This window comes from Eubalaena glacialis, chromosome 19 (genome assembly GCF_028564815.1).
Source record: "Eubalaena glacialis isolate mEubGla1 chromosome 19, mEubGla1.1.hap2.+ XY, whole genome shotgun sequence".
Taxonomy (NCBI): Eukaryota; Metazoa; Chordata; class Mammalia; order Artiodactyla; family Balaenidae; genus Eubalaena; species Eubalaena glacialis.
Window position 1 is genome coordinate 23,682,141 of NC_083734.1, and position 26,363 is coordinate 23,708,503.

The following is a 26,363-nucleotide window of genomic DNA, read 5'->3' on the forward strand; positions in this document are numbered from 1 at the left end:
ATAAGAAAAGAAAACCAATCAAAATGAGTTCAATGGCCCTAAAATTAGCCCAAAATACTACATTAATTACCTCAGGATCCAGATTCTACTACTTAAAAGAAATCACGCTTATGATACATTTTAGGGAAACTCTAAAAAACATATTTACAAGAAAGAGTTAGCACACATATTTTCTTCCAAATAATATAGCTAAACTCTATGAAAAGATGATCATCATTAAGGAAAAAAAACTCTCAATTAGTTCTTAAAACATAGTTCTTAAAATCTTAGTTCTTCCAATTACCTATTTCACTGTTGGTAAATGGGGAATCATTCAGTGACCTTGCCTGGATCAAATGAAGTTATTAAAGAGAAATTTAAAATAATAATCATTTGAAGGTATCCCAAGGGGAAAAAAAAGGAAATTGGAAAAGTGAAGCTGCAAGATTGTCTGAAGTGAGTCTGAGGAAGATGGCTCACCACAACCAGAACTATCACATGACCACCTCCTTTTATCTGCAATTACAAGCTGCTCATGAAAGATTAAAGAAAAAAATGACTGTGTGTCAATAAACTGTCTTCAAATCCTAAAATGATACTAAGCATGCACTCTGGGGTTCAAACATCCCAATTTTGGCACCTATTAGCCATCTGATCTTGAGAAAGTTTCTTTAACTTCTTGTAGCTGTGGTTTCCTCATTTTTAGAACTGAGATAAAATGAACTTCAGAGGTGGCACAAGGATTAAATGAGATAATGCACAAGGAGTATAGTGCCTCCTTTAGTAAGGGCTCAATCTGTATGTGGTAAATTGGAACCTTCCAAAGCATTTTTGGGAAAAAAAAAAAAAGTACAGGAGCTATAGTCAAGATCATTTAATATTCTACAAACATTCAATAAAAACATTTTATGTGCCTGACATTGTGCTAAAAATTATAGACATGATTGTGAACAAAATAATTATGTTTAGATTCTAATAGAAGAGAAAATGGGTCATTTTAATCCAGTGTGGAAAGTACAATGAAGGAACAGAGACACAGGGTTTTCAGGGAGCACATAAGCAGTGAGGCCCTAGAAGTCTTGATATTTAAAGAGGTACACACAGAACATCTAAGGGTTGACCAGGGAAAGGAAAACTAGTGTGGCAGAAGACGGATATTACAAGCAGAAGTAAAAAAGCATGTGTAAAAGTCTCTAGGAAAAACAGGTAGTGATAGGACAGAAAAACAAAAATAACCATTGTATTCTGCTATAATTCAAAAAAAAGGAAGAGGATAACCTATAGAAGGATTTATGCTATGGACACAAGATAAAAGACAAAAAACAAGAGAGAACTTTACTTTCCAGTGAGTGACAAAAAAAGAGTGTTAAAGATGGCAGTTCAACCTAGAATTAGTAGACAGTTAGGTTAGAATGTAGACATTTCAAAGGTTAGCATCTAAAGGATGAGCCTTCAAACTCAAGCAGAGAGATGCCAGACTGTGATTGGATAGGACTATGCATGTACAATAGTAGGGGATTTGATACACTGAACTAAATTTGTAAAAAGCTGATTAGAACAAATTATTTTGAGTTTATAGTCTGTGGCTCCAAATTCCAACACTATGTGGTGCTAAATAACCATGAACAAAATGGGTGGGGAAAGGCTTTTACAAGAAAAAGCCAAATGACGAGTTAGTCTTAGAAAGTAGAATCTTCTTTCAGATATCAATAATAATAAAAATAAACGTGTACCAAACTATTTCAAACATTTAACTATATAGAACATGTTTATGTTCTCTATATATGTTCTCTGATTCTGAATATCAAAATGTTTAAAAATTAACTTGTCATTAAAAACACTGTATATTTGACAAAAAAAATCTTTTTAGGAAATGTAATCTTAGGTATTTAAACAGCAAATTATAAAAGAAAAATAGGGGGCTTCCCTGGTGGTGCAGTGGTTGAGAATCCGCCTGCCAATGCAGGGGACACGGGTTCGAGCCCTGGTCTGGGAAGATCCCACATGCCGTGGAGCAACTGGGCCTGTGAGCCACAACTACTGAGCCTGCGTGTCTGGAGCCTGTGCTCCGCAACAAGAGAGCCCGCGATAGTGAGAGGCCCGTGCACCGCGATGAAGAGTGGCCCCCGTTCACCGCAACTAGAGAAAGCCCTCGCACAGAAACGAAGACCCAACACAGCCAAAAATAAATAAATAAATAAATAAATATACAAAAAAAAAAAAGAGAAAAATATATCAGTCTTGATAAAAATCTGGTTAAGATCTACTCAAGCATAAAAACTTGGACTTTTGGCTAAAGTTCTAATTCAGGGAATTCCCTGGTGGTCCAGTGGTTAGAACTCAGTGCTTTCACTACTGAGGGCCCGGGTTCAATCCCTGGTTGGAGAACTAAGATCCTGCAAGGTGGTGCAGCCAAAAAAAAGTTCTAATTCAATTTCTTAAATAAAAGGTAAGGTAACAATAGTTTGGAATCTGAAGTTCTAAAAACTGTACTGGCCATGACAAAATCTAAAATCTTGTGTAAATCAAATCAGTTAGTTATTCTAACTCTGTATTGAATACAAATAGCACCCCAGTTTCATTTGTGATTTACACGAAAGAGAAAAAATTTGATTAAAAATGGCAGTATGTTCAACTTACTGTGACTTCAAATTTTACTTTATAATCGTATGTGAAAAAGTAATTAAAGGCATCTGCACTCTAACATAAATGTTATTTACAAGTGAAAAATTATAACTCCTTTTTGTTTCCTAGATACCTTGGGTCATTACACAAATTTAAATGGAGTCAGTGATGCTTTAAAATAAATATTTTCTGTTTACTTATAAATCAGTTAATAACATTCTCTATTTTTATCCCACGTTTCCACATTCCTGACACATTATTTAAAAAGTTTAATGTACCAAATATTCTTTGAGTGAAAGAGCCTGCAAAGACATCCACAGAAGCTGAGAATTTATAAATAATATGATAAATCACAGATATCAGAATATAAACCTACCCATGTCAGAATTTCTGTAAGAAATTTAGCAGTAATTCTGACTGTCATAATGCTTTCATAGGAAAGCCCACTAAGAAAGGAGCCATTTGCTGAAGCCAGCAGCAAATGAGTTGTCTGTTGTACTAGTTTATTTTTGTTCTTTATCTTTATAAATTCTAAAATAAAAGAAAGCAAACTGGTAAGAAAAACACTTTCTTCCCACAGACATGGATGAGTTAATTTTTGTACTGATCTTACAGTCCTCTCTTAGAAAACTGCTTGCTCCCAAAACAATTACTCTCTGGAGAAAGTGGGATGAAGCTCACTGACATTCCCAAGCCAAGTGTTCACTAATACAAAAGGATGCAGGGAATTCCTTGATGATCCAGTGGTTAGCACTCCATGCTTCCACTGCAGTGGGCACGGGTTTGATCCCTGGTAAGGGAACTAAGATCCCTCACGCAGCGCACGAACGGCCGGGCCAAAAAAAAAAAAAAAAAAAAAGAGGATGCATATTCATTGTAAAGCACCTACCTATTCTATACCAGGCATAATGCTGAGTCCCTTAAAAAAGGTACTATCTCATGTATTCCTGAAGGGTACCACCATATACCACCCGAAACATGCCACTTTAGCATAAGGGTTATTTTGAGTTGAAGGCAATTGAGAAGAAGCTGATATAAAAGAAAGCTCTCCAGCTCCCCCTATTAGCCTAATTTATAAAGATGTCTTACCTGCCCTTCTACCAGGAAGGATAGAAGTTAATCACCAGAGACCACTCTAGATACTTATCAACCTGGAGATAGCGCCAAAGGAAAGAATCTACATAACAAACCTTATTAACCAGCCATATCAATCAACAGTTTCTCCATGTATTTGCCTTCCCACAATGTGCCATCCCTAGCAGCTCAAAGTCCTTTTCTTTTGTCTTGTCACATCTCCATAAAATTATTGCTCTTTGCTAAGATGCTATATAAGCTCAAGCTCTAACCACCCCTTTGAGTTACTCATCACTGAAAGTTCTGGTACATAAGTAAGTTAGTTAAGTATCAATAGTAAGAAAGTAAGCTTATGTTTTTCTCTTGTTATCTGTCTTTTGTTAGTCTAATTTAAAGGGCCCCACCCAATGAAACCAAGATAAGTAGAGGAAAATACTTTTCCTTCCCCACACTCCTTACAACACATCTATGAGGTACAGTTATATCATTATCCCTGTTTTCCAGATGAAAAAAGAAGTTCATAGAGATTAAATTTCCCACAGCTACATGAATAATAAGTAGCAGGGCCAGAGTGTCTGACTCAGAGTCTGAAGAATTCCTAAATACCACATGAGTATTATTTCTCAAAATGTAGTTCATGGTCCATCTGTATCAGAATTACCCTGGATATCTATGAAAAGTACAGAGTCCTAGGGACCACTGATAAAAAACTTTGAAGACAGAACCAGTAACCTGCACTTTTAATACCCTCTTCAAATAATTCTGAAGCTCAATAAAGGCTAGTAACTACCAATATACAATAGTGGTTTAATAGTTGATTAACTTTTTATTTTGGTGTATTCCTCTTACAAGAAAAAAGGATACAACAAAATTCAGCCAAGAGGTCAGCAATTAAAAATGTTATAGATAATGGAGAAAACTGAAAGCACAGTTTATTTCTTCAAGTTTTTACCACACACTACCAATTTACTTCTATGGCCACCAAGGAAACCAATGGGTGCATTACAGGAGGAGAGAAAATAATTAGTTCAGATAGCTTATTCTCTATAGTATTTGAAGTAAGTTAATTTTCTGTAGCTCACATAATTTATCTAACCAAAAGTTTTAAAGGTAAGATCTAAGAACAAGTAACTTTGCAACCTTAAGCAGTTCCTTAAATTTACAAATATAATTCATTTTCACCCTAAAAATGTATGTCTTTATATGAACACTCACATACTATGAAGCTGTTAAACCTTATTCAAACATGATGATTTATCTTGGTCCTTCTCCCTCATATGGGTTTAGTCCTACAATCCTAAAACATATTCTTCCTGCTCACTCCTGGGGAAATCAAACGTTTAAATCAGTACTTAGAATGTAGATGAATAGGATATAAGCCTTGTCCTCAAGGGACTTGTAACTTCTGATGAAAAACAAAGGTATTTCCAACTGACTCTAAGGAAGGCGAAAAGCATCTTAATTGCTTTAATTGAAATGTTAAGTGTGCAGGAATGCAAAGAGAAAAGTGATTAATTCAAACTGCAGAAAAATGGAGACGGCATGACAGCATCTGAGTTGGGTTTGATGACAAAGTATTTCAATTGTCAAGAACTGAAAGATGGAATGTGTTCTTAAATGAAGGAATATTAGGAGTGATGGTAGATAGGGTAGCTATAAAAGTTCATGGTATAGTCATGGAATATTGATCAGGGCTCTGCAGTTGAAGCAGAGAACATATGTGAGAAGAAACAGGTATGGAAAATTAAGAACAATAAACTAAGAGACTTTAGAGTTATACTAAGGATTTTAAAACTTTATTCTACAGAATATGAAGAATTTTCAAAGGTTTCTAAGCAGGGAAATTAAGAATGGTTTTGTTTTTTTTTAAACGCAAACTAAAAAAACAAAACCAGAAAACTTGTCTTTCATTCTTTCCTATCATTAACATGTAGTCAGATAAATAAGGAAAGCTATTACAATGATGATAGTAGCAAAGAAAGATGTAAGAAATATGGCTGAGTTAAGATTGTTAGGATCTAGGGCTTCCCTGGTGGCGCAGTGGTTAAGAATCTGCCTGCCAATGCAAGACACATGGGTTCGAGCCCTGGCCCGGGAAGATCCCACATGCCGCGGAGCAACTAAGCCTGTGCGCCACAACTACTGAGCCTGAGCTCTAGAGCCTGCAAGCCACAACTACTGAGCCCACGTGCCACAACTACTGAAGCCTGCGCACCTAGAGCCCGTGCTCCGCAACAAGAGAAGCCACCGCAATGAGAAGCCTGTGCACCACAACAAAGAGTAGCCCCCACTCGCCGCAACTAGAGGAAGCCTGCACACAGCACCAAAGACCCAACACAGCCATAAATAAATAAATAAATAAATTTATATATATATAAAAAAAAGATGGATAGGATCTAATATGAAGTTTGATAAAGAAGTCAAAGGTAACCTCAAATTGGATTACTAGAATTACAGATACTAGTAACCAAGATGGAAAAGACAGGAGGCATGGAATCTAAAAAATACAACAAACTAGTGAATATAACAACAACAAAAAAAGCGGACTCACAGATGACATAGAGAACAAACTAGTGGTTCCCAGTGAGAAGAGGGAAGGGGGGAGGGGCAATATAGAGGTAGGGGAATAAAGAGGTACAAACTATTAAGTATAAAATAAGCTACAAGGGTATATTGTACAACACAGGGAATATAGCCAACATTTTAAATAACTATAAATGGAGTATAACCTTTAAAAATTGTGAATCACTATATTATACACCCATAATTTACATTATATTGTACAGCAACTATACTTCAATTTTAAAAAAATAAGAAAAGAGAGGAAAAAGAATATGCTGTTTGCTTTTTTTACCTATAGATGGACTGAGGTGAGGAAAGATAAATTTGGTTTTAGACGTGAGAGTAAGATGTTAGAATATATATCCAGGAGGCATTTATTAAAATGAATATGCAGTTTGAGAGATACCTCAAGATCAGAAAACTTCATCTAGGTATCACCTGCAAAGATACGCAAAAGAAAAAAAAAAAAAAAGGCTGTAATGAAGCAAAGCATGTATGCCATTTAAGAATAGAATAGAGCTAAAGGCTGATCCATGAGAAATAACTTACACTCAAAAAGTAAACAGAAAATGGATAGCAGTAAAGAAAAGTCAAAAGAAATAATAAAAAGCTAGAAAACTACAATGTTTCAAAACCAAAGGAGAAGAGAATTTCAAGAAAACTGAATGGTCAATAGTGCTAAAATGCTGCAGAGATATTAGCAGGTACAATGAATGACCCTAAGAAGAAAACTCTCAGTTTAGAAATTAGGTCACTATTTCAGGTGAAACAATGCATCTGCATTAATATTTTAAATAATTCAAGATAAAATATTTTTTAACAAGGTAAAGGCACTGTACTTTTAGATACCATTAAAAATCCAAAAATCTTCCCACTTGATAAAAAAATAAATAGAAAAGATCATTTTCAAATTAAAATGGAGCCATATAATGGGATAATATTTTTAACATTTTGATAATTATTTTGACTCATTAAATTTAAATAAATCTGTAATCTTTAATACGATGCTTTCAAAAACAAGCAATAAGCAGCATTTGCATTTGCATTTGCAAAGTATGTCAGAACTAATTTAACTTTAAGCAACTGACAAAGACTCTCTCCTTGACCAAACTTTAGTCCTACTCCTTTGAGCCCTCTTTTCTACTAGGCCTCGAAGTTGGCCCCCATATCCTGTCTTTGGCCTGCCCAGCTGAATCTTTTTCTTTTTCCCATAAATTTATTTTATTTATTTATTTATTTATGGCTGCGTTGGGTCTTTGTTGCTGCGTGCGAGCTTTCTCTAGTTGCAGAGAGCAGGGGCAACTCTTCGCTGAGGTGTGCAGGCTTCTCACTGTAGTGGCTTCTCCTGTTGCAGAGCACGGGCTCTAGGGCACGTGGGCTTCAGTAGTTGTGGCGCACAGACTCAGTAGTTGTAGCTCCTGGGCTCTAGAACACAGGCTCAGTAGTTGTGGCGCATGGGCTTAGTTGCTCCATGGCACGTGGGATCCTCCTGGACCAGGGCTCGAACCCGTGTCCCCTGCATTGTCAGGCAGACTCTTAACCACTGCACCACCAGGGAAGCCCTGCCCAGCTGAATCTTAGCAAAGAATCCTGCTAAATCATCCCCCTATTCTTGATATCTGATCAAGTTCCTCATACCCCATATTTAGTGAATAAGTCTTCAGCCTACTTTTAGCAAGAATTCCCCTACCCTTGATGATTCCTCTTAGTAATTTTCCCTCCACTGACCCCCTCACCTTGCTCCTTGGCTATAAATTACTTGTCCTTGTAATATTTGGAGGTAAGACCAATCTCTCTCCCCTATTGCAATATGCTACTGCAAAAGTCTTGAATAAAGTATTGTTTACCATTTTAACAAATGTCAGAATAATTTTTTCTGTAACATTAGTCATTCAAGGAAAGTAATCACACCTTTAGCCAATAATAATAGAAAAATAATTTACCATACAATCACAAACGAAAGCAAGAGTTCACCAGAATATCCACATGACTGACAACTTAAATATTAATGTAAGTTAGAGCTTAAAGTAAGTATAAAAAGATTCCCTAATTTTTTATACAAAACAATTTTTTTTTTAAAAGGCTTTCCTATCAAAAATAAAGGCGGGGGCACTGAATAGTAGGAACATCAAATTCATTGCCTATTCATGCCAGAATTTATCTGTCAGAACTTCTGGTGACAATGGAATGAAAATGAGAGGGAAAGTAGCTGGTGTATAACTAGTAGCCAACTCATAAATTACATGAACAAATAGATACAAATAGCACTTGATACCCAAGGTCCTCTACTCAGTCAACAAATACTTATTTAAGGCTTGACACAGGGTAAATAAAAAAATAATACAGACTCTCTATGATTTAAGAGAGATGACATGTACAAATAAATGGAATGCTATAAATAATTATAATACAAGGACAAAAGTGATAAGTTCATTCAAGAAGGGTACAAAAAAGGTGTTATGAGAGTTCAGAGGAAGGAGAGATGATTTCTCACAGGAAGGCAAGAAAATGTTTTATGAAAACCAAGCAGCATGTGATTTAAGTCTTCAAAGATGACTAAGGTTTATAGGGAGAATAAAAGGGAAAGGCATTCATTCTAGTGTTAAGAAGTAGCATAAGCAAAAGCCCAGTGTAGGTACAATTCTGTAACCACAGGAAAGAAGAACAGTAGAAGTTAACACTTAGGTCTGTGTTGTGGAGGACTAAATACTGTCCCTCAAAAATTCATTATCACCTGCAATCACAGAATGTGACCTTATTGGAAATAGGGTCTTTGCAGATGTAATGAATTAATAAGGCCCTTGAGTTAAAATCATCCTGAATTTAGACTGGGCCCTAAATCCAATGACTGGTGTCCTTAAAAGAAGCGGAGAGGACATAGACACACACAGAGAGAAGGCCATGGGAAGACGGATGCAGAGATTGGAGTTACGCTGCTACAGGCCAAGCAAAGCCTGGGGTCATCAGAAGCCGGGAGAGACAAGGAAAGATTCTTCCCTAGGGCCTTCAGAGGGAACAAGGCTCTGTTAACACTTTGATTTCAGCTTCCAGAACTGTGAGAGAATACATCTCTGTTTTTTCAGTTTACAGATTGTGGTAATTTGTTACAGCAGCCCTAGGAAACTAATACATCTTGGTTAAGGACAATTAGTAGAGGGCTATTGTGAAATAGTAATATTGACCCTGGTTCCTGATAATATTTGCTCTTTGACCAAATTCCTGTAATTTTCTGAGTGATAGGAATCTCTGACACAGAGCTCCTAAATTCTTCGCAATTTTCTGGGGGATAGGAATCTTTTGTTTTAATGTCTGAGATGACTTTTGGTAAGCTCTTAGAAAGGGGCTGGTCACTATAAAGACCAAGCCATAATTAGAAACTCGGAACTTTCAGCCCCATTCCCCATTCTCTGGAGAGGGAAGATGAACTAGAAATGTAGTTAATAATCAATCATGCTTATGTAATAAGCCTGCACAAAAATCCCCAAAGCACAGGGTCTGGAGAGCTTCTAGACTGGTAAACACATCTACATGCCAGAAGAATTGGGGCATCACAGCTCCACAGGGACAGAAGTTCCTGTGTTTGGGGCCCTTCCAGATCCTGCCCTATGTATCTGTTCATCCAGCTGTTCATCTGTATCCTTCAACATATCCTTTATTATATAATGAATCAGTAAATGTAACTGTTTCCTGAAGTTCTGTGAACTGTTCTAGTAAATTACCAAACCCAAGGAGGGGGTCATGGGAAGTCTCATTTATAGGTGGTTGGTCAGAAGCACAGGTCACAATCTGGACTTGGCATCTGAAGTGGGGAGCAGAGGGGCAGTCTTTCGAGACTGAGCCCTAAACCTGTGGGGTCTGTGCTAACCCCAGGTAGACAGTGTCAGACTGAACTGAGATACAGGACACCCAGTTGGTATCCATAGAGCACTGGAGAATTGCTTGGTGTGGGAAAAAAAAAAACACCCCACACATTTGGAGTACAAAAGTATTCAGTGAGTAGACAAAAAAGAGAGTTTTCCTTTTCAGCTATGTACTCAAGCCTCCAGTATTCCATTTTACTATACTTTGGAAGAAAAAACCCCACTGATAACAGACATATTCTCATATTCTCGTATTACCAGGCAATTGTATTAAAAAGTGAACAGAACACAATGAAATGCCATTACTTACAATGTGTGACTCCAGCCAGAGTTTGGTAGAAAGTGGGAGTATCACTATCATCAGTGAGGGTCACATATACACCTCCAGACAGCAGCCAACGAGAGAAGGTAAAAGCATCTTTGTTTAGAAGAAGCCAATTTCTAAACTTTTCATAGTTTACCTTTTCACCCTAAAATTAAAACAAGAAAACATAGGTTTAGTCAAATTTTAAGGTACCTACTTGGAACTTACACAACTTGAAATTTGCATTTAATTGACATTTACCCTTCTACTATCTATAAAGGAAGAATTATCTAAATATCATTATAGGCTATATACCTGGAAATAAAACTGTTTTCAAATATAATTGTACTTCAGAACTTCCATTTGCATAAAATCTATATGCTAATTGCCAATTATTTCATCAATTCATTAAAGCAGTGCATTTCTACTAATAAGTCACATTTTATTTGCTAAGGTATATCCTGAAATCAGTAAACTGAATTTCTTTCAATATTTAATAAAACCAACTTTACACTTGCTTCATCCCTCTTCTTCAGCACTTCAATTGGTCAGAATTAGCATATTTTAATTAAATATGTATGGAATTTAAATACTCTTTTAAATTTCATTGGCAAATTAAAAACTATCCAGGAGTCCTCCTCCAAAAGACATCACTGAAAACATGTATTCACAAGTCAATTAGAATACAAAAAGAAGCAAGGAGATTTCTATTTCTTTGCTTTCTTTCCAAGTATTTGTCTTGCTAAATCTCTGGAGAAAAAAAGTATCCAGGCTGAGAAAGAACATCATATGGCTGTGTAAGTCAATCTCTTTGACTGGAAGACAAGAGGACCCAGGTAGAGTGAGGGCCAGATGTTTCTATGAGAAAAACGGCAGAAGCAACCCACATAGAAATACAATGAAGAATGACCTAGCAGCTCTAATCCTGATGGAGATATTAAGGGATACAAATAACTTAGAACCTAAAAGAGTTATGGTAGAAATAATTTCTGTATTGTTAGTAGCATCCTATTAAGTATAGCAACATGCTTAAGCCTCATGGTTTCAGAACATTTAACAGTGCAATCCAAGCAATCAAGACAACATTGGAAGTCTTGTTTTTCTAAATGGAAGAATATGGCATTCAGACTTGCTGCAGGGACGTGAGGACATTGCCAACATGTTTAGAGAATCATAGCCATATTCTTTCTCTACCCCACATTTAGTCTAGAAAGAGGGTTTGCAGTATAAACCCTACAAGCTGATGCACATTTTTACAAGTTAACATCTCTGACATTGGGAAAAGTCTTAAAATCAATAATACCCTTCAGTTGTAACTCGCAGGTTTTTTGTTCTTTATAATACATAAAAGCGCATCTTATTAATCGATGGCATCTTAGATTCAGTTGAACGTGGTAGTTTCAATGGTTTCAGTGAAGCTAAGATGTTGTTATAAGATGCACCTTCATGTACCACTAAGAAAGAAAGAAGCTGCTGATTATTCTACCACCTTCACATATAGGTAATACTTATTGAGTATTTACAATGCCCTAAGCACCATTCTAAGTATTTTTATATTCATTTAATCCTCAAGCAACCCTCTATAGGAGATACTATTATCCCTATTTTACACATGAGAAAACTGAGGCTCCAAAAAGTTATGCGTTCAAGGTTATACCGTGGCAGAGATAGGATTGAACCCAGGTAGTCAAGGCTCCGAAGTCTCTGTGCCTAAACTATACACTTCACTGCCTGGCCGACTTAGTGAAATATAAAGCAATCTCTGAAACCCACTTGCCCATTGGGATCACTCCATATAACTGGTAGCACCAAAATTCCATCTGCCAAACCTGACTTTTTATGTTTTTGAATCATGGCTCTAAATAAGGGAAGTAAAGGGAAAGTCTCCTTTTATAAACTGTCATAACAGCAGTCTAGAAAAAAAATTTCCAGTACTATAAAAGGCAATTAAAAATAAACAGATTTCTGAAACTGATACATCTTTGAAGAACAATGTAAAATATGAATTTCCACCTTGAGAATCAACAACCAAAAAAATTCAGTAAGAAAAAACCAATATAACTCCTGTGTGGATGTCCTTCATTTCAAGTTACTGAAACATGGTAACTTGAAAAGCAAGGGTCTGGATCACATCACACACATTACTCAGAAATTACAGCAGATAAATACATCAAATAGTTGAATTAGGTAAAATTAGCCCATTTACAGTCTTGTTTTTTTGGGGTTTTTTAACCAACCTTAAGTACCTAATGATTTAAACAGCTATACACATGAGTATCCCAAAACCTAGACCTCTCATTTCTTTGATCCTCCCTCTTCCATAGATCTTGTCCTTCATACAAGACTAACTCAACCATTTATTACCATAGTCTTATATTGATATTTTTATTATAATAACCATTCCCTTTCCAATAAATGCAATTTTAAGCATTCTACTCTCCCTGTCACAATTTCCTCTTATGAGCACACTCCTTCTAGTATCCTGACTCCAGTGATTTTTTAACTCCACAGGACCTACACCAATCACCTACCCTTCACGCTGTCAAATCCAATGATCACTTCTCAATGATCAAAGGACAATTCACTTGATCTTTCGGTTTATTTGACGTAGTTAAATACTCCTTCCTCTTGAAACATTTTTTTTTTAAATTTATTTATTTATTTATGGCTGTGTTGGGTCTTCGTTTCTGTGCGAGGGCTTTCTCTAGTTGCGGCAAGTGGGGGCCACTCTTCATCGCGGTGCGCGGGCCTCTCACTATCGCGGCCTCTCTTGTTGCGGAGCACAGGCTCCAGATGCGCAGGCTCAGTAATTGTGGCTCATGGGCCCAGTTGCTCCGCGGCATGTGGGATCTTCCCAGACCAGTGCTCGAACCCGTGTCCCCTGCATTGGCAGGCAGAGTCTCAACCACTGCGCCACCAGGGAAGCCCTCTTGAAACATTTTTATCACTTGGCTTCTAGGACACCATTCTCTTTTGTTCCTCCTCACAGGCTATTCCTTAGGCTCCTGTTTTGATTCTTCATCATCTCGCCATATGTCAGAGTACAGGACTCCGTCTTCCAATCCGTTTTCTATCTTAATTCACTCCTAGATGACCTCATCCACATCTATAAGCCAAGAAATCCTTTCCTCTGAACTCCAACTTATATGTCAAAAAGCACAGTTACAACTCCACCTGAATGTCTAATATGATTCTCTAATTATGCCTTAAACTTCTCTTGCTTTTGAAACCTCCAACTTCCCTCTCCTATAGCATTAGCCATCTCAGTTAATGGCAACTCCATTCATTTACTAAATCAAGCGAAACACCTTAATCATCCTTTTCTCTTTCACTCACAGCCCATCATCAATACAAGAAGTGGTCCTGTCAACTCCACCTTCAAAATAAATGCAGAATCTGAAAAGTCTCATCACCTCACTGTTACACCATGACCTCTTCCCTGGATTATTCAGATACCTTAATCAGACTCTGTTCAGTGTACTTTCTACATAAGAGCCAAAATGATGACATTTAAAATGTAATTAGGACTTCCCTGGTGGCGCAGTGGTTAAGAATCCACCTGCCAATGCAGGGGACACGGGTTCGAGCCCTGGCCCAGGAAGATCCCACATGCTGCGGAGCAACTAAGCCCGTGAGCCACAACTACTGAGCCTTCATGCCGCAACTGCTGAAGCCCACGTGCCTAGAGCCTGTGCTCCACAATGAGAGAAGCCACCACAATGAGAAGCCTACGCACTGCAAGGAAGAGTAGTCCCCGCTCGCCACAACTAGAGAAAGCCCACACGCAGCAACGAAGACCCAACACAGCCAAAATAAATAAATAAATAAAATAAATTTATATTAAAAAAAAAAAAAGAACCAGATATGGCTGGGGTATTAACAATCAATGCTTATATAGTTAGGAAGGTGACTAAACTAAATTGAATTAAAACTCTCTGAATAAAACCAAGAGCAGTGAAAGTGAAATGGAAGTGGGTCAAATAGCCACCCATAAGAAATCATAGAGCACTGAGTGCTGCAGGAAAGAATCAGAAACTTGTAAAAGGACTTTACTCTGCCATCTCTTGGGACTTTTCCCATATTAGCAGACCTCTGAAAAGAAATAAAAGAATTTTCTCTGTTAAAGATACACATTTTCTGTTGTTAAAGTTTTTTACAGTGAAAATATATTATTTATGAAAACAGGAAAACGACAAAATTTTAAAACCCAAATATTTCACTATGCAAATCAATTAAGTAAAATAAATGATAAAATAGGCATTGATGGATCATGGAGGTCACCTATGGCTCAAGGCCAATGAGTGATATATCTACATGCTCACGATGAAAAGCAATGAGCACCACAACCTAAGCAATGCTGTTTCTGCAGGATCACCTGTGTGTGTGCCTGTATGTGTGCTGGTGTGACAGTGGGGGAGTATGTTTCATTATACCATTAAGTATAGACAGTTGCCTTTATTGGGAATTGGGAATTTTCAGATTCACAAACACAGCAGAAGTAAGTGTCATGGACCTTTGAGCATAGCACACAAATCGTTAAAGCAGCATTAAATAGAAAAATGTCAAGAATATGCTACACATAAACATCTATTCATCACAGCTAAGTTCATTATATAACTAAGAGTTAATACTTTGTCCACAGGGAGGGATGAAATGTAAATCTTTAAATATACCTCTGAGAAACACTTCCTGAGTGTATCTGGGACTTTACCATCCACCACATGGAGCATTCTTTCCATTTCTTCCCGTATAACATAGCTCCCGGATTCACTTGCAAAAAGACTAAAAATGTCTAGGAGAAAGAAAGAATAAAATAATTTTATCATAGATTAAATGTACTCTGGTGGAAGTAGGGAGGGAAGAGAGAGGTAACAATTATTGAGGGATTACTAGTGCTAAGCACTTTATAAATATACAATTTAATTTATTCCTTAAAAAAACAATGCTAATTAAAACAGGAATGTGGTATCTTTTCAAATACCAAATTTGCAAAAATGTTTAGGTGTGACAATACCAAGTGTTAGCAATAAACTGGGATAAACAGGAACTCTTATATACTGTTAATGAGTATAGATTACTGTAACACTTTGGAGAGCACCTTGACAAAATCTAGTAAAGATGAATATTTATGCTAGAAATTCAATTTCTAGGCAACTCCACCTCCACTTGTGAGAAACTCTCATACATACGTGCATGAGGTACAACATACACTGAAGTATTCTTTGTAATAGCAAAATTTAGGAAAGAAAAGATAAATGTCTATCAACAAAAAAAATAGGTAACCTGAGACACACACACACAATGAAATACTATATAGCAGTTAGAATAAAGGAACTAAGTGTTTCAACATGGGTAAATAACAATAATATTCAGGGGAAAAAGCAAATTGCAAAACCTGTATAGTATACAATTTATTTTAAAAGTTTTAAATCTGTAAAACAGTTGAAGATATGTTTAAGGATACATACAAATGTCATAAATGTATAAAGACCTGCATGAGGAATGAAAGATCACCAATTTCATGAGAGTGGTTACTTCTGTCAAGGGAAGAATGTGAATGGGAACATGGAGGGATACTGAGAAAGAGCCTCACCTTGGCTATAATCTTTTATTTCTTAAAAAACAAGATCTGGGACAAATATGACACAATGGTAAGAAATAATAAAGCTGGGTGGAAGTACATACTACATGTATGTTTGAAATATTACTGTTATGAGTTGAACTGCATCCCCCCAAAAGACATGCTGAAGTCCTAACCTCCAAGTACCTGAGAATATGACCTTATTTGGAAAGATAGGAGATAGAAAGATAGAAGAGACATTCCATCCCTCTGAAGGCCCAGTGGGTTCCATTGCCTGCCCTCCCACATGCCATGGCTGATTCCCTTAAGGGGAATATTTGCTAGAAGCCGCTGACCATCTGTTATGGGTTAAATTATATTCCCCTGCTCCAAAAGATGTTGAAGTCTTAACCTCAGTACCCATGATTGTGACCTTATTTGAAACAGGGTCTCTGCAGATATAATCAAGTTAAGATGAGGTCATTAGGGTGGGTCTTAACCCAATATGATTAATTATAAGAAGACAAGACAGAAACAGTGGGAAGAAAGCCATATGATGAGATGGAAAGAGATTGGAGTGATGCAACTGCAAGCCAAGGAATACCAAGGATTGAGGGCTACCACCAGAAGTTAGGTAAAAAGAAGGATTCTTCCCTGTAGATTTCAGAGGGAGTAAGGCCCTGCTAACATCTTAATTTTGGACTTCTAGCCTCCAGACCGTGAGATAATAAATTTCTGTTGTTTTGAGCCACCCAGTTTGTGGTACTTTGCTACAGCTGCCCTAGGAAACTAATACAATTGTATAATAAAAATGATTTAAAATTTTAAATATATGTGTTTATGACCCTCAAATTGGTTATTTTTATTTATTGGCTACCTGGAGCCAGAGTATGTGTTTGTTCGTAGAGGGATGTTAATTTGAAAAAATCAGGATCTCAGTTAAATTCCAACACATAAAATTGGGTTTAGGGATATGTTCATTATCTTGATTGTGATAATGTGGATATATACATGTCTGAAAACATAAAAATGTACACTCTTTAAATATGTACATTTTATTGTATATCAATTATACCTCAACAAAACTGTAAAAAAGGAAACAGCTGAAGAACAACAGTCTAAATTCAGAAGTGAGAAAGAAGATTCTGAGAGATTTAGAAGCCGTAAGAGGGCAGCTTAGAAAAGGAAGAAAGAAGAAAGACCAGCATCCAGTGGGCAAGGGTAAAATTCTAGGGATTTTTAGAGCAAAATGTCACACTCTTTAATATAAACACCTTCCTAAACTTCCCCTGGAAAATTTTCTTCTTTTTTTTTTTCTTCTTTGAAAGTTTATTTTGGCCTCAATGTTTTTCACACATTTAATTGTAGGTACATATGTGTGTATATAAACAATCACTTTGAGAAAACAGTAAAAGTTAACAATTTATTGATTGCCCACTAGTTCCTGATACTTGCCAAGTGCTTTACATAAATTTTTTCTTCTGAGTTTTACAATGAAAGTTTTTGGTGGATGTTACTTTCATTCTTGTAGTGATGAAAAACAGGGGCTCAGAAGATCAAGGAAGAGGCCCAGAGTCATACATATAGTAATTGGTCAAGCTAGCTTTTGGTCTTGGTCTTTCTCCCATGTTTTGCTCTGAGAATCATTATGATAATAGTCAAATTATACTACTAAATTTGATAATAGTCAAATTATACTACCCTATTTGATAATAGTCAAATTATACTACTGAATTCCTACTATGTGCCAGACATTGGGGTCAGAGTGTCAGGGATAGAGCAATTCTAGCTGAGTCCTCCCATGTTGTCACTTAAATTTTAACTGTCATCTGACATTTCCCTCTCATCTCCCCCGGAAAATTTTCAATAAAATTTACATTGTTTACTAATATTCTTGTTAACAGCAGATTTGCCTTGGGGGAGCTCAAAGAAAAGAATGAGGAAACATAAGACATTATAAGTAATTAAATGAATGAATTAAAAATTAAGTAAATAAATGCATATCCTAGGAAACACAGATGGACAATGAATGATCAACTAAGGTTGTCTTCCCTTTCACATTTAGAGGGTAAATGATGCCCTCTCATTGTAATATAAAATCTCCCTGCTTAGTAGAACTTAAAGGTGCCATCCTCTTCTGGGCTTTCATAATTCACCTAATAAAATTCATCTCTGAAGTTAAAAGTAAAACCATTAAAAATAATTAAACCTTTTACCAAGAATTTGTATAAAGTATTATCAAGTGAACTTCTGGTTGTATTTGTGAAGTAAGGCAAGAATAGATTGCTAAATCTATGTCTTCAGAATTATTTTTTAAATAACAGCTTTACTGAGATATAAGGCATGTTCCATAAAATTCACTCTTTTAAAGTGTACAATTCAGTGTTTTTTAATACATTTACACGGCTGTGCAATCATCACCGCTATCTAATTACAGAACAGTTTCACCCAAAAGAAACCCCATACTCATTGGCAGTAAGCTCTCCATTTCCCTCTACCCCTAGCCTCTGGCAACCACTAATCTATATTCTGTCTCTATAAATTTGCCTAATCTGGACATTTCATATGATTGGAACCACATAATGTGTGGCCTATTTTGACTGGCATTTATCACTTAGCATAACGTTTTCAGGTTCATCTATGTTGTAGCATGTATCTCTTGGAGGAGAGCAGAATTTGTTGCCCCCAAATACGTCACTTTGGCTTGACAATTATTTTGAGCTTAAAGGCAATCAAAACCCAGCAGATTCAGAAAAGCTCATTACCTCCCCATCAACAGCCTAAATTTACATTGGAAAAAAGGCCTATACCAGAAAGAGAGTTATTATCAGAGATACTTTTTTACCTAAGAAACTAGTATAACAGGACAACCTTTGTTCTCCAAACATCTCCTCTGCCTTCCTGTGAATGGACTCCCTTCCTCTTGTATCCTCAGATCCCTATTCCTTTCCTTAGCTCAGAATGTTATATAAGCCTCAATTACCTGGCTGCCCTTTGGGTCTCATACTTTTATGGGGCTCCTGTACATACGTACAAAATTTGTTTGGTTTTCTCCTGTTAATCTGTCTTATATCAACTTAATTATTAGATCAGCCAAAGAACCTAGAAGGGAAATTTTTTCCGCTCTTACACAGTACTTTATTCCTTCTTATTGTTGAGTAATATTCTATTGTTGGTTATATCACGTTTTGTTTATGCTGAATGCATCAGTTCATGGGCATTAGGGTTGTTACCATTTTGTAACCATTATGAACAGTGCTGTTAGGAACTTTTTTTTTTTTAATGAATATATGTTTTCAGTTTTCTTGGGTATATACCTAGGAATGAAATTGTGGGATCGTATGAAAACTCAGTGATTAACAGTTTGAGAAACTGCCAGTTTTCCAAAGTGGCTTCATTATCTATCTTACACTTACGTGGTATCTAATTGTAATTTGAATTTACACTTCCCAAATAACTACTTATGTTTAACATTTTTTCAAGTGCTTACTGGCTACTTGTATATCTTCTTTGGAGAAACATCACTTCAAATCCTTTGACTGTCATCAAAATTTTGAGGTAGATTATTCTGTACACAGATGTAGTATTTTAACATTTTGAGATAATAAAAGTACTCACATTTTGCTTTCTCTTCATCTCTGCCTCTTGTAAGAAGGACAAGTCCAACTATTAAGTTATTGAAGTGCAGTCCTTTGGATGTTCCACCAAAAGAACAATAAATCACCTAGGAGAAAATGAATGATACAGTCAACTATAGACATTTCAGTTGTCGAGGAATGTGAGGCTGATATCACCTTTAACAAATCTTATCTCCATCTCCAAACAAGGTCCTGGTAAATTTTAGTGCAATGATGTTGTTTCTCCCTCTTCTTCCTCCTTTACACCTTGTTATGGCACTCAGCCAAGAATATACTGTACTTATCCTAAAGTACATATATCACTGGCTCACACACTGAATTTTCTTTCTCTTGGGAGTCCTGATCAAGGTCCAAAAAGATAAGTTCCTCCCCTTCAACAGTCCCAATAATGTGATAAGGATTTCATGCAATTAGACAACTTCCTTCAACCTCTGTTAAACATATACACATAATTTTGATTTGAAAGATCAACATTCTCTAAGTGAATGTTCAGAAATACAGTGGCAATTATACTGCAATATATAAATGTACCTCATTAACATGTTGTACACCTTAAATTTGTACAATGTTATATGTCCAATATATTCAAATTTTAAGTAAAAAAAAGAAGAAAATACAGAAAGACATTTTTATACTCTTAGAATTGAGTATTATAGTAATCAGAAATAAAGAAGAAAAGCCATTCATAAGAAAGGGACAGTAACAGCAATCACATAAATTCATTTATTCAACAATTCTGTGTTGAGTGCCTAGTGTGATAGTGTGATACAACAAACATACATTTGGTCTTCCTCCAGGTTCCTGACACAAGAGCTTCTAAAATCTTTGGAATTCCCAGAGTGATACAGGTGAAAGGAGCATCTTTTGTTATTGATAATACCCCATTAAACCATACCTGAATTTATGCTAATAAGGTGACTCTTGGTGAGTCCTTACAAAGCTTCAGAATGGGAGCTGGTACTCAGAGGTACTAATGATGTGATTAGAGGGTGAGAACTTTCAGCCGCACTTCCCAAAGTCAGGGAAAGGGAGAGGAGCTGAAGACTGAGCTAATCACCAAGGGCAAGTGACTTAATCATTCATGCCTATGTAATGGAACTTCTATAAAAACCCCTAAACTACAGGTTTGTTGATGAACACATCAAGGTGCAAGAAGGTTGGAACATCCAGAAAGGACAAGAAAGTACTGTGCACTATCGCCCTCCTAACTGCCCCCCGCCATCCCATGCATCTTTTTGCATTTGGCTGTTCCTGAGTTATATCCTTTATAATAAACTGGTGATCTTAAATAAAGTGCCTTCCTGAGTTCTGTGGGCCATTCTAGCAAATTACTGAATCCCAGAAGGGGGACATGGGAACCCTCGACTTATAGCTGATTGGTCAGAAGTACAGGAGGTCGGGGACCTGCGATTGGCAACTTCTGAAGTGGGGGGCAGACCTGTGGGGTCTGCACTAACTCTGGATAGTTAGTATCAGAACTTAATTGAATTGTAGGACACCCAGTTGGTGTTCAGAGAGTTGGAGAACTGATTGATGTGGGGAAAAAACTCCACACATTTGGCATCGGAAGTGCTGTGTTGTTTAAAAAAGAAAAAAGAAAAAAACCCGACCTAGTATCTGCCATGCAGAATTTGTCATTGAAATACACGATTAAAGATAATTCAAGGAATAAAACTTAAATGGTCAACATATGAAAATACATATTCATTAAATGATACTTATAAATATATTTAATAATACTCTGACAGCTGATGCCAAAAACTGTGTGTTTAGTGCCACTGAGAGCAAAAACCAGCATAGGGAGATGGTCCCAAATCAGAATATATAAAACATAAAAAGAACATAAGAAGTATACTTCATAGAATAACTATTTTTAGTTAGTCCCTGCATAACCAGAGGAAGGTAACAGAAAACCCCCTCTATCCCTGATTTATAAAGCCCCAGACCTTTAAAAATCCCCTACCATTGGGGGAAAGGCAGAATCACTGAGAAAGTCTTGCCCTCCAAGATCCAGAGACATAATGACCCCCTAGAACTGAGACAGAAATAGGACAACAGAGAATGTCCCCCACCCCACCCCGGTACCCCTCACCCACCTCCGCCACTGTGCTAGCAAACACTGAGGAATAAATAACAGCCGTCTACTGCTGAAGGAGAGGGAAGAGTATGGAGAGAGATCTTCTCTGTGGTACAGTAACAAAGAGAAAATAAAATCAAAAGTTAAAGATAGAGCAGACATTAGAAATGTCCTCTGGCAAACAGGCTTCTACCCTAAAAAAGGTAACCCTAGTCTGGAATTTGAAGCCTGTAGTGCACTGTGAGTAGCCATAGCAACACAAAAAACCAGCTCAACTACAGACTAGACTGACAACTACTTGTGCTAAAGACCTAGCCAGGCATAAATACTATTTAGCTCAGTCTCTACTGTCCTATATAAAACATCTATCTTTCCACCACAAATTATAAGTCACACAAGGAAGCAGAGAAAAACACCCAAAACCTCACACACTGACAAAGGAAAAACATGGGAATAGAGTTCAATAAAGCTTTGGAATGGCTCAATAGTAAACTCAACAGACTCAAGTTAGAGATTATCCAAATGAAACACAGAGGGAAAAAAAATGTGGGGATGGGAGGGAACAAAACAGAAAATTCAAGAGCTGTGAGAAAATATCAAATGATTTAACATACATGTAATTGAAATCCAAGAAGTAAAAGAGAATGGGTCAGAAGAAATATCTGAAGAGATAAAGGCTGAGGATCTTCCAAAACTAATAAAGACACAAAACCACAGATATAAGTTCTTCAGAGAACAGGTAGGGTAAATCATACTTTTAATCCCCCAAAACCAACTAGACAAACCATACCCAAACTATTCAAAACAAAAGATAAAAAGAAAATCTTTAAGGCTGCCAGAGGAAAAAAGACGCATTACACTGAGAGAAACATTTCTCATCAAAAACTACCTAAGCCAGAAAACAGTGCAATGACATGTTTAAAGCACTAAAGGAAAAAAAAAAAAACAACTGAGAATCCTATACCCAATGAAAATATCTTTGCAAAAGAAAGAAAAACAGACTTTTTCAGGAAAATGAAAACAGAGAAGTCATGAGACTTCCTTGGTGGTCCAGTGGCTAAGACTCTACGCTCCTAGTGCAGGGGGCCCGGGTTCCATCCCTGGTCAGGGAACTAGATCCCACATGCTGCAACTAAGAGTTTGCATGTGCAACTAAAAGATCCTGCATGCCATAAGTGAAGATCCCGCACACCGCAACAAAGATCCCACATGCCGCAACTAAGACCCAGTGCAGCCAAATAAATAAATAAATAAATATTTTTTAAAAAAACAAAACCAGAGAAGTCATTACCAATGAACGTGTACTACATAAAAGGGCAAAAGAAAGTAGTACCTCAGGCTGAAGGAAATATGATATCAAACAGATAAATGTATCTACACAAAGAAAGGAGTAGGAAATAGCATAAATGAAGGTAAATATAAAATTTATTTGTATCCTAATTTTTAATTGCTCTAATAGACAACTGGCTGGCTAATGGAATAATAGTAAAATTTTAATGTGCTTATAGCATATGTAAAACACATGACAACAGCACAAAAGATGGGACAGAGAAATTGGAAGTATACTGTTGTATACTAAGATATTATACCATGTATCTCAGTCTGTACATTGCTAGTCAGCAAGAAATTAGTTAATCATAGCACTATAGTGTTTAACCCAACATCAACTCCATTGATATTATTATTATTATAAAAACAATAGCTAACACACTTAAATGGTTATTACATGGCATATAACTATTGTTGTAAGTGCTTTACCAGTATTAAGCCTCAAGATGATTCCATGAGGAAGACATTACTGGTGTCCCCATTTTATGGCTGAGGAAAACTAGAGCCCAAGGAGATCTAAGTAACTTGTCCAAAGTCATACATCAATGAAGCTGCAGGGTCAAGATTCAAACCTAGGTTCCTGAAACTAAACTCCTAACCACTTCACAGTTCTATAGTACAATTATATACATTCTCTAGTATTATATGAAATGAAAGACATCACCAGCAAGATGTATACCATTTTGGTGAAATATATTGAAGATTAAGAAATTTCAAACTATCACAAACCCAATCTACAGACACTATGTTTTTGGCATCCCTTTCTCCCCACTTTAACTTGATAATGTGGTCTTTTCACTTTTGATCACTGACTTTAGTACAAAGAGAGCGAAGTAGTAACAGTAAACTTGAGAAAGAAATTTTGGGTAAGATATGATTTTCAATTTTGCAAGTATTTGTAAAATGTAGAAGATTTTGTTTTGAATTCACCTGGTTGGAATGCTGGAATATACTGGTCCCTCACTCCCAAAATATAAGAACGGCAATAACTTTCTAAAACCACCAAGTTCAAAAGTTCATTTAACAGATGATGAAAGGAGGCCCGGGAAAATCACCACATCTCCTGAATTCTAAGATGTGTGCATTTTCCACCTTTTATTAATGTGTCAGAAATCATGCATCTAACATCAAATGTGTAATATCTTTTTTCACCCTCAAAAAGTTATCTTTAAATCAACAGTCACCTTATAACTGACAATGATTTAACATTAATGAAATATTAAGTGCCACGCTCATTACTATTCACACTGTTTTTAGGATTGAAGAGAGGTGTTGTGCACAGGATAGGCAAGGATATTTTGATGCTACTTTTTAAAAGGCACATAAGTGTTAACTTATTACTATAACTTGTTATAAGATCTTTATTTTAAAATCCCTCTAATAATCTTCTTTAGCTATTAAAAAGAAAGAAGAATAGGGACTTCTCTGGTGGTCCAGTGGTAAAGAATCCGCCTCCAATGCAGGGGACGTGGGTTCAATCCCTGGTCGGGGAACTAAGATCCCACATGCCGCGGGACAACTAAGCCTGCGTGCCACAACTACTGAGCTCACGCGCCTCAACTAGAGCCCATGTGCAGCAAACTACAGAGCCCACACGCCTTGGAGCCTGTGCGCCATGACTAGAGAAGAGAAAACCTGCACACCACAACTAGAGAGAAGCCTGCATTGCTACAACAAAGATCCCGAGTGCCGCAACTAAGACCCGACGCAGCCAAATAAATAAATAAATAGAATTGATTTTTCTAGAAATGTCTAAACAACGACAAACTCTTTGTGCTTTAAAAAAAAAAAAAAAAAAAAAAAGACCTGCTAGTGCTCACTTCAGTAGCGCATACACTAAAACTGAAATGATACAGAGAAGATTACCATGGCCCCTGTGAAAGGATGACACGCAAATTCGTGAAGCCTTCCATACCATGATATCACTTATACGTGGAATCTAAAATATGACACAGGGAATTCCCTGGCAGTCCAGTGGTTAGGACTCCGTACTTTCACTGCTGAGGGCCCAGGTTCAATCTCCCACAAGCCTCGTGGTGTGGCCAAAAAATAAATTTTAAAAATAAACATGGGGCTTCCCTGGTGGCGCAGTGGTTGAGAATCTGCCTGATAATGCAGGGGACACGGGTTCGAGCCCTGGTCTGGGAAGATCCCACATGCCACGGAGCAACTGGGCCCGTGAGCCACAACTGCTGAGCCTGCGCGTCTGGAGCCTGTGCCCCGCAACGGGAGGGGCCGCGATAGTGAGAGGCCCGCGCACCGCGATGAGGAGTGGCCCCCGCACCACAATGAAGAGTGGCCCCCGCTTGCCGCAACTAGAGAAAGCCCTCGCACGAAACGAAGACCCAACACAGCTAAAATAAATAAATAAATAAATAAATAAAGTAGCTATTAATTAAAAAAAAAACATGATACAAATGAACTTATTTATGAAACAGAAACATATCCACAGGCATGGAGAACAGACTTGTGGTTGCCAGGAGGGGGGATGAGGTGGAGAAGGGATGGATTGGGATTTTGGGATTAGCAGATGCAAACTATTATATATAGAATGGATAAACAACAAGGTCCTACTGTATAGCACAGGGAACTATATTCAACGTCCTGTAAAAGAATATAAAATACTGTGTGTGTGTGTGTGTATTGAATCACATTGCTGTATACCAGAAACTAACACAACATTGTAAATCAACTCTATTTCCATAAAAAAAATTTAAAAATAAGTAAATAAAGTTTAAAAACCTGATATACAGTTTATTCTTAATTTGATATGTAAATATTTTATTGTCTATCTCTACAAGATACTTTTAAAATATAACCATAATATCATTATCACAACTAAAAAAAAACCTGTCTTCCCAAAATTCATATGTTGAAACCCAGTGTGAGATGGACTTTTGGGAGGTGATTAGGTCACAAGGGCAAAGCCCTCATGAATGGGATCAGTGCTCTTATAAAAGAGGCCTAAGAAGCTCCTTTGCCTCTTCTGCCATGGGTGGACACAGCAAAAAGATGGCCATCTATGACCAGGAAGTGGGCCCTCACCAGACACTGAATCTGCAGGCACCTTAAGCTTGGACTTCTCAGCCTCCAGAACTGTGGGAAATACAATTCTGTTTATAAGCCATCCAGAATATGGTATTCTGCTACAGCAGCCCAAGTGGACTAAGACAAACACTAACAAAAATTCCTTAGTATCATCAAGTATCTAGTCAGTATTCAAATTTCCCCAACTGTCTTATTGTTTTTTTCAACTTGTTTGCTCAACTTGGGAGCTAAAATATATAATTGGTTGCTAGTCTCTTAACTCTCTTGAGCTGTAGGTTTTCTTTCTCTCTCCCTCTTCTTCTCACTC

At 37.0% G+C, this 26,363-nt stretch overlaps 1 protein-coding gene and 1 non-coding gene across 4 annotated transcripts in view; one reads left to right on the forward strand and one right to left on the reverse strand.

Annotated features, from left to right (window-relative positions):
* The window catches only part of USP32 (ubiquitin specific peptidase 32), a 208,035-nt gene that overhangs the window by 78,527 nt on the left and 103,145 nt on the right, over positions 1 to 26,363 (reverse strand). For all 3 annotated transcript variants that reach the window (XM_061175432.1, XM_061175431.1, XM_061175430.1), the window contains exons 3-5: positions 19,583 to 19,688; positions 15,078 to 15,196; positions 10,411 to 10,570 (exon numbers count right to left, since the gene is read on the reverse strand). In XM_061175432.1, coding sequence (XP_061031415.1) covers positions 10,411 to 10,570; positions 15,078 to 15,196; positions 19,583 to 19,688 — 385 coding nt within the window. The remainder of the gene's footprint in view (positions 1 to 10,410; positions 10,571 to 15,077; positions 15,197 to 19,582; positions 19,689 to 26,363) is intronic.
* Positions 24,821 to 24,927, forward strand: LOC133081042 (U6 spliceosomal RNA). Its single transcript, XR_009698713.1, has one exon. It is a non-coding gene; the product is annotated as a U6 spliceosomal RNA (small nuclear RNA).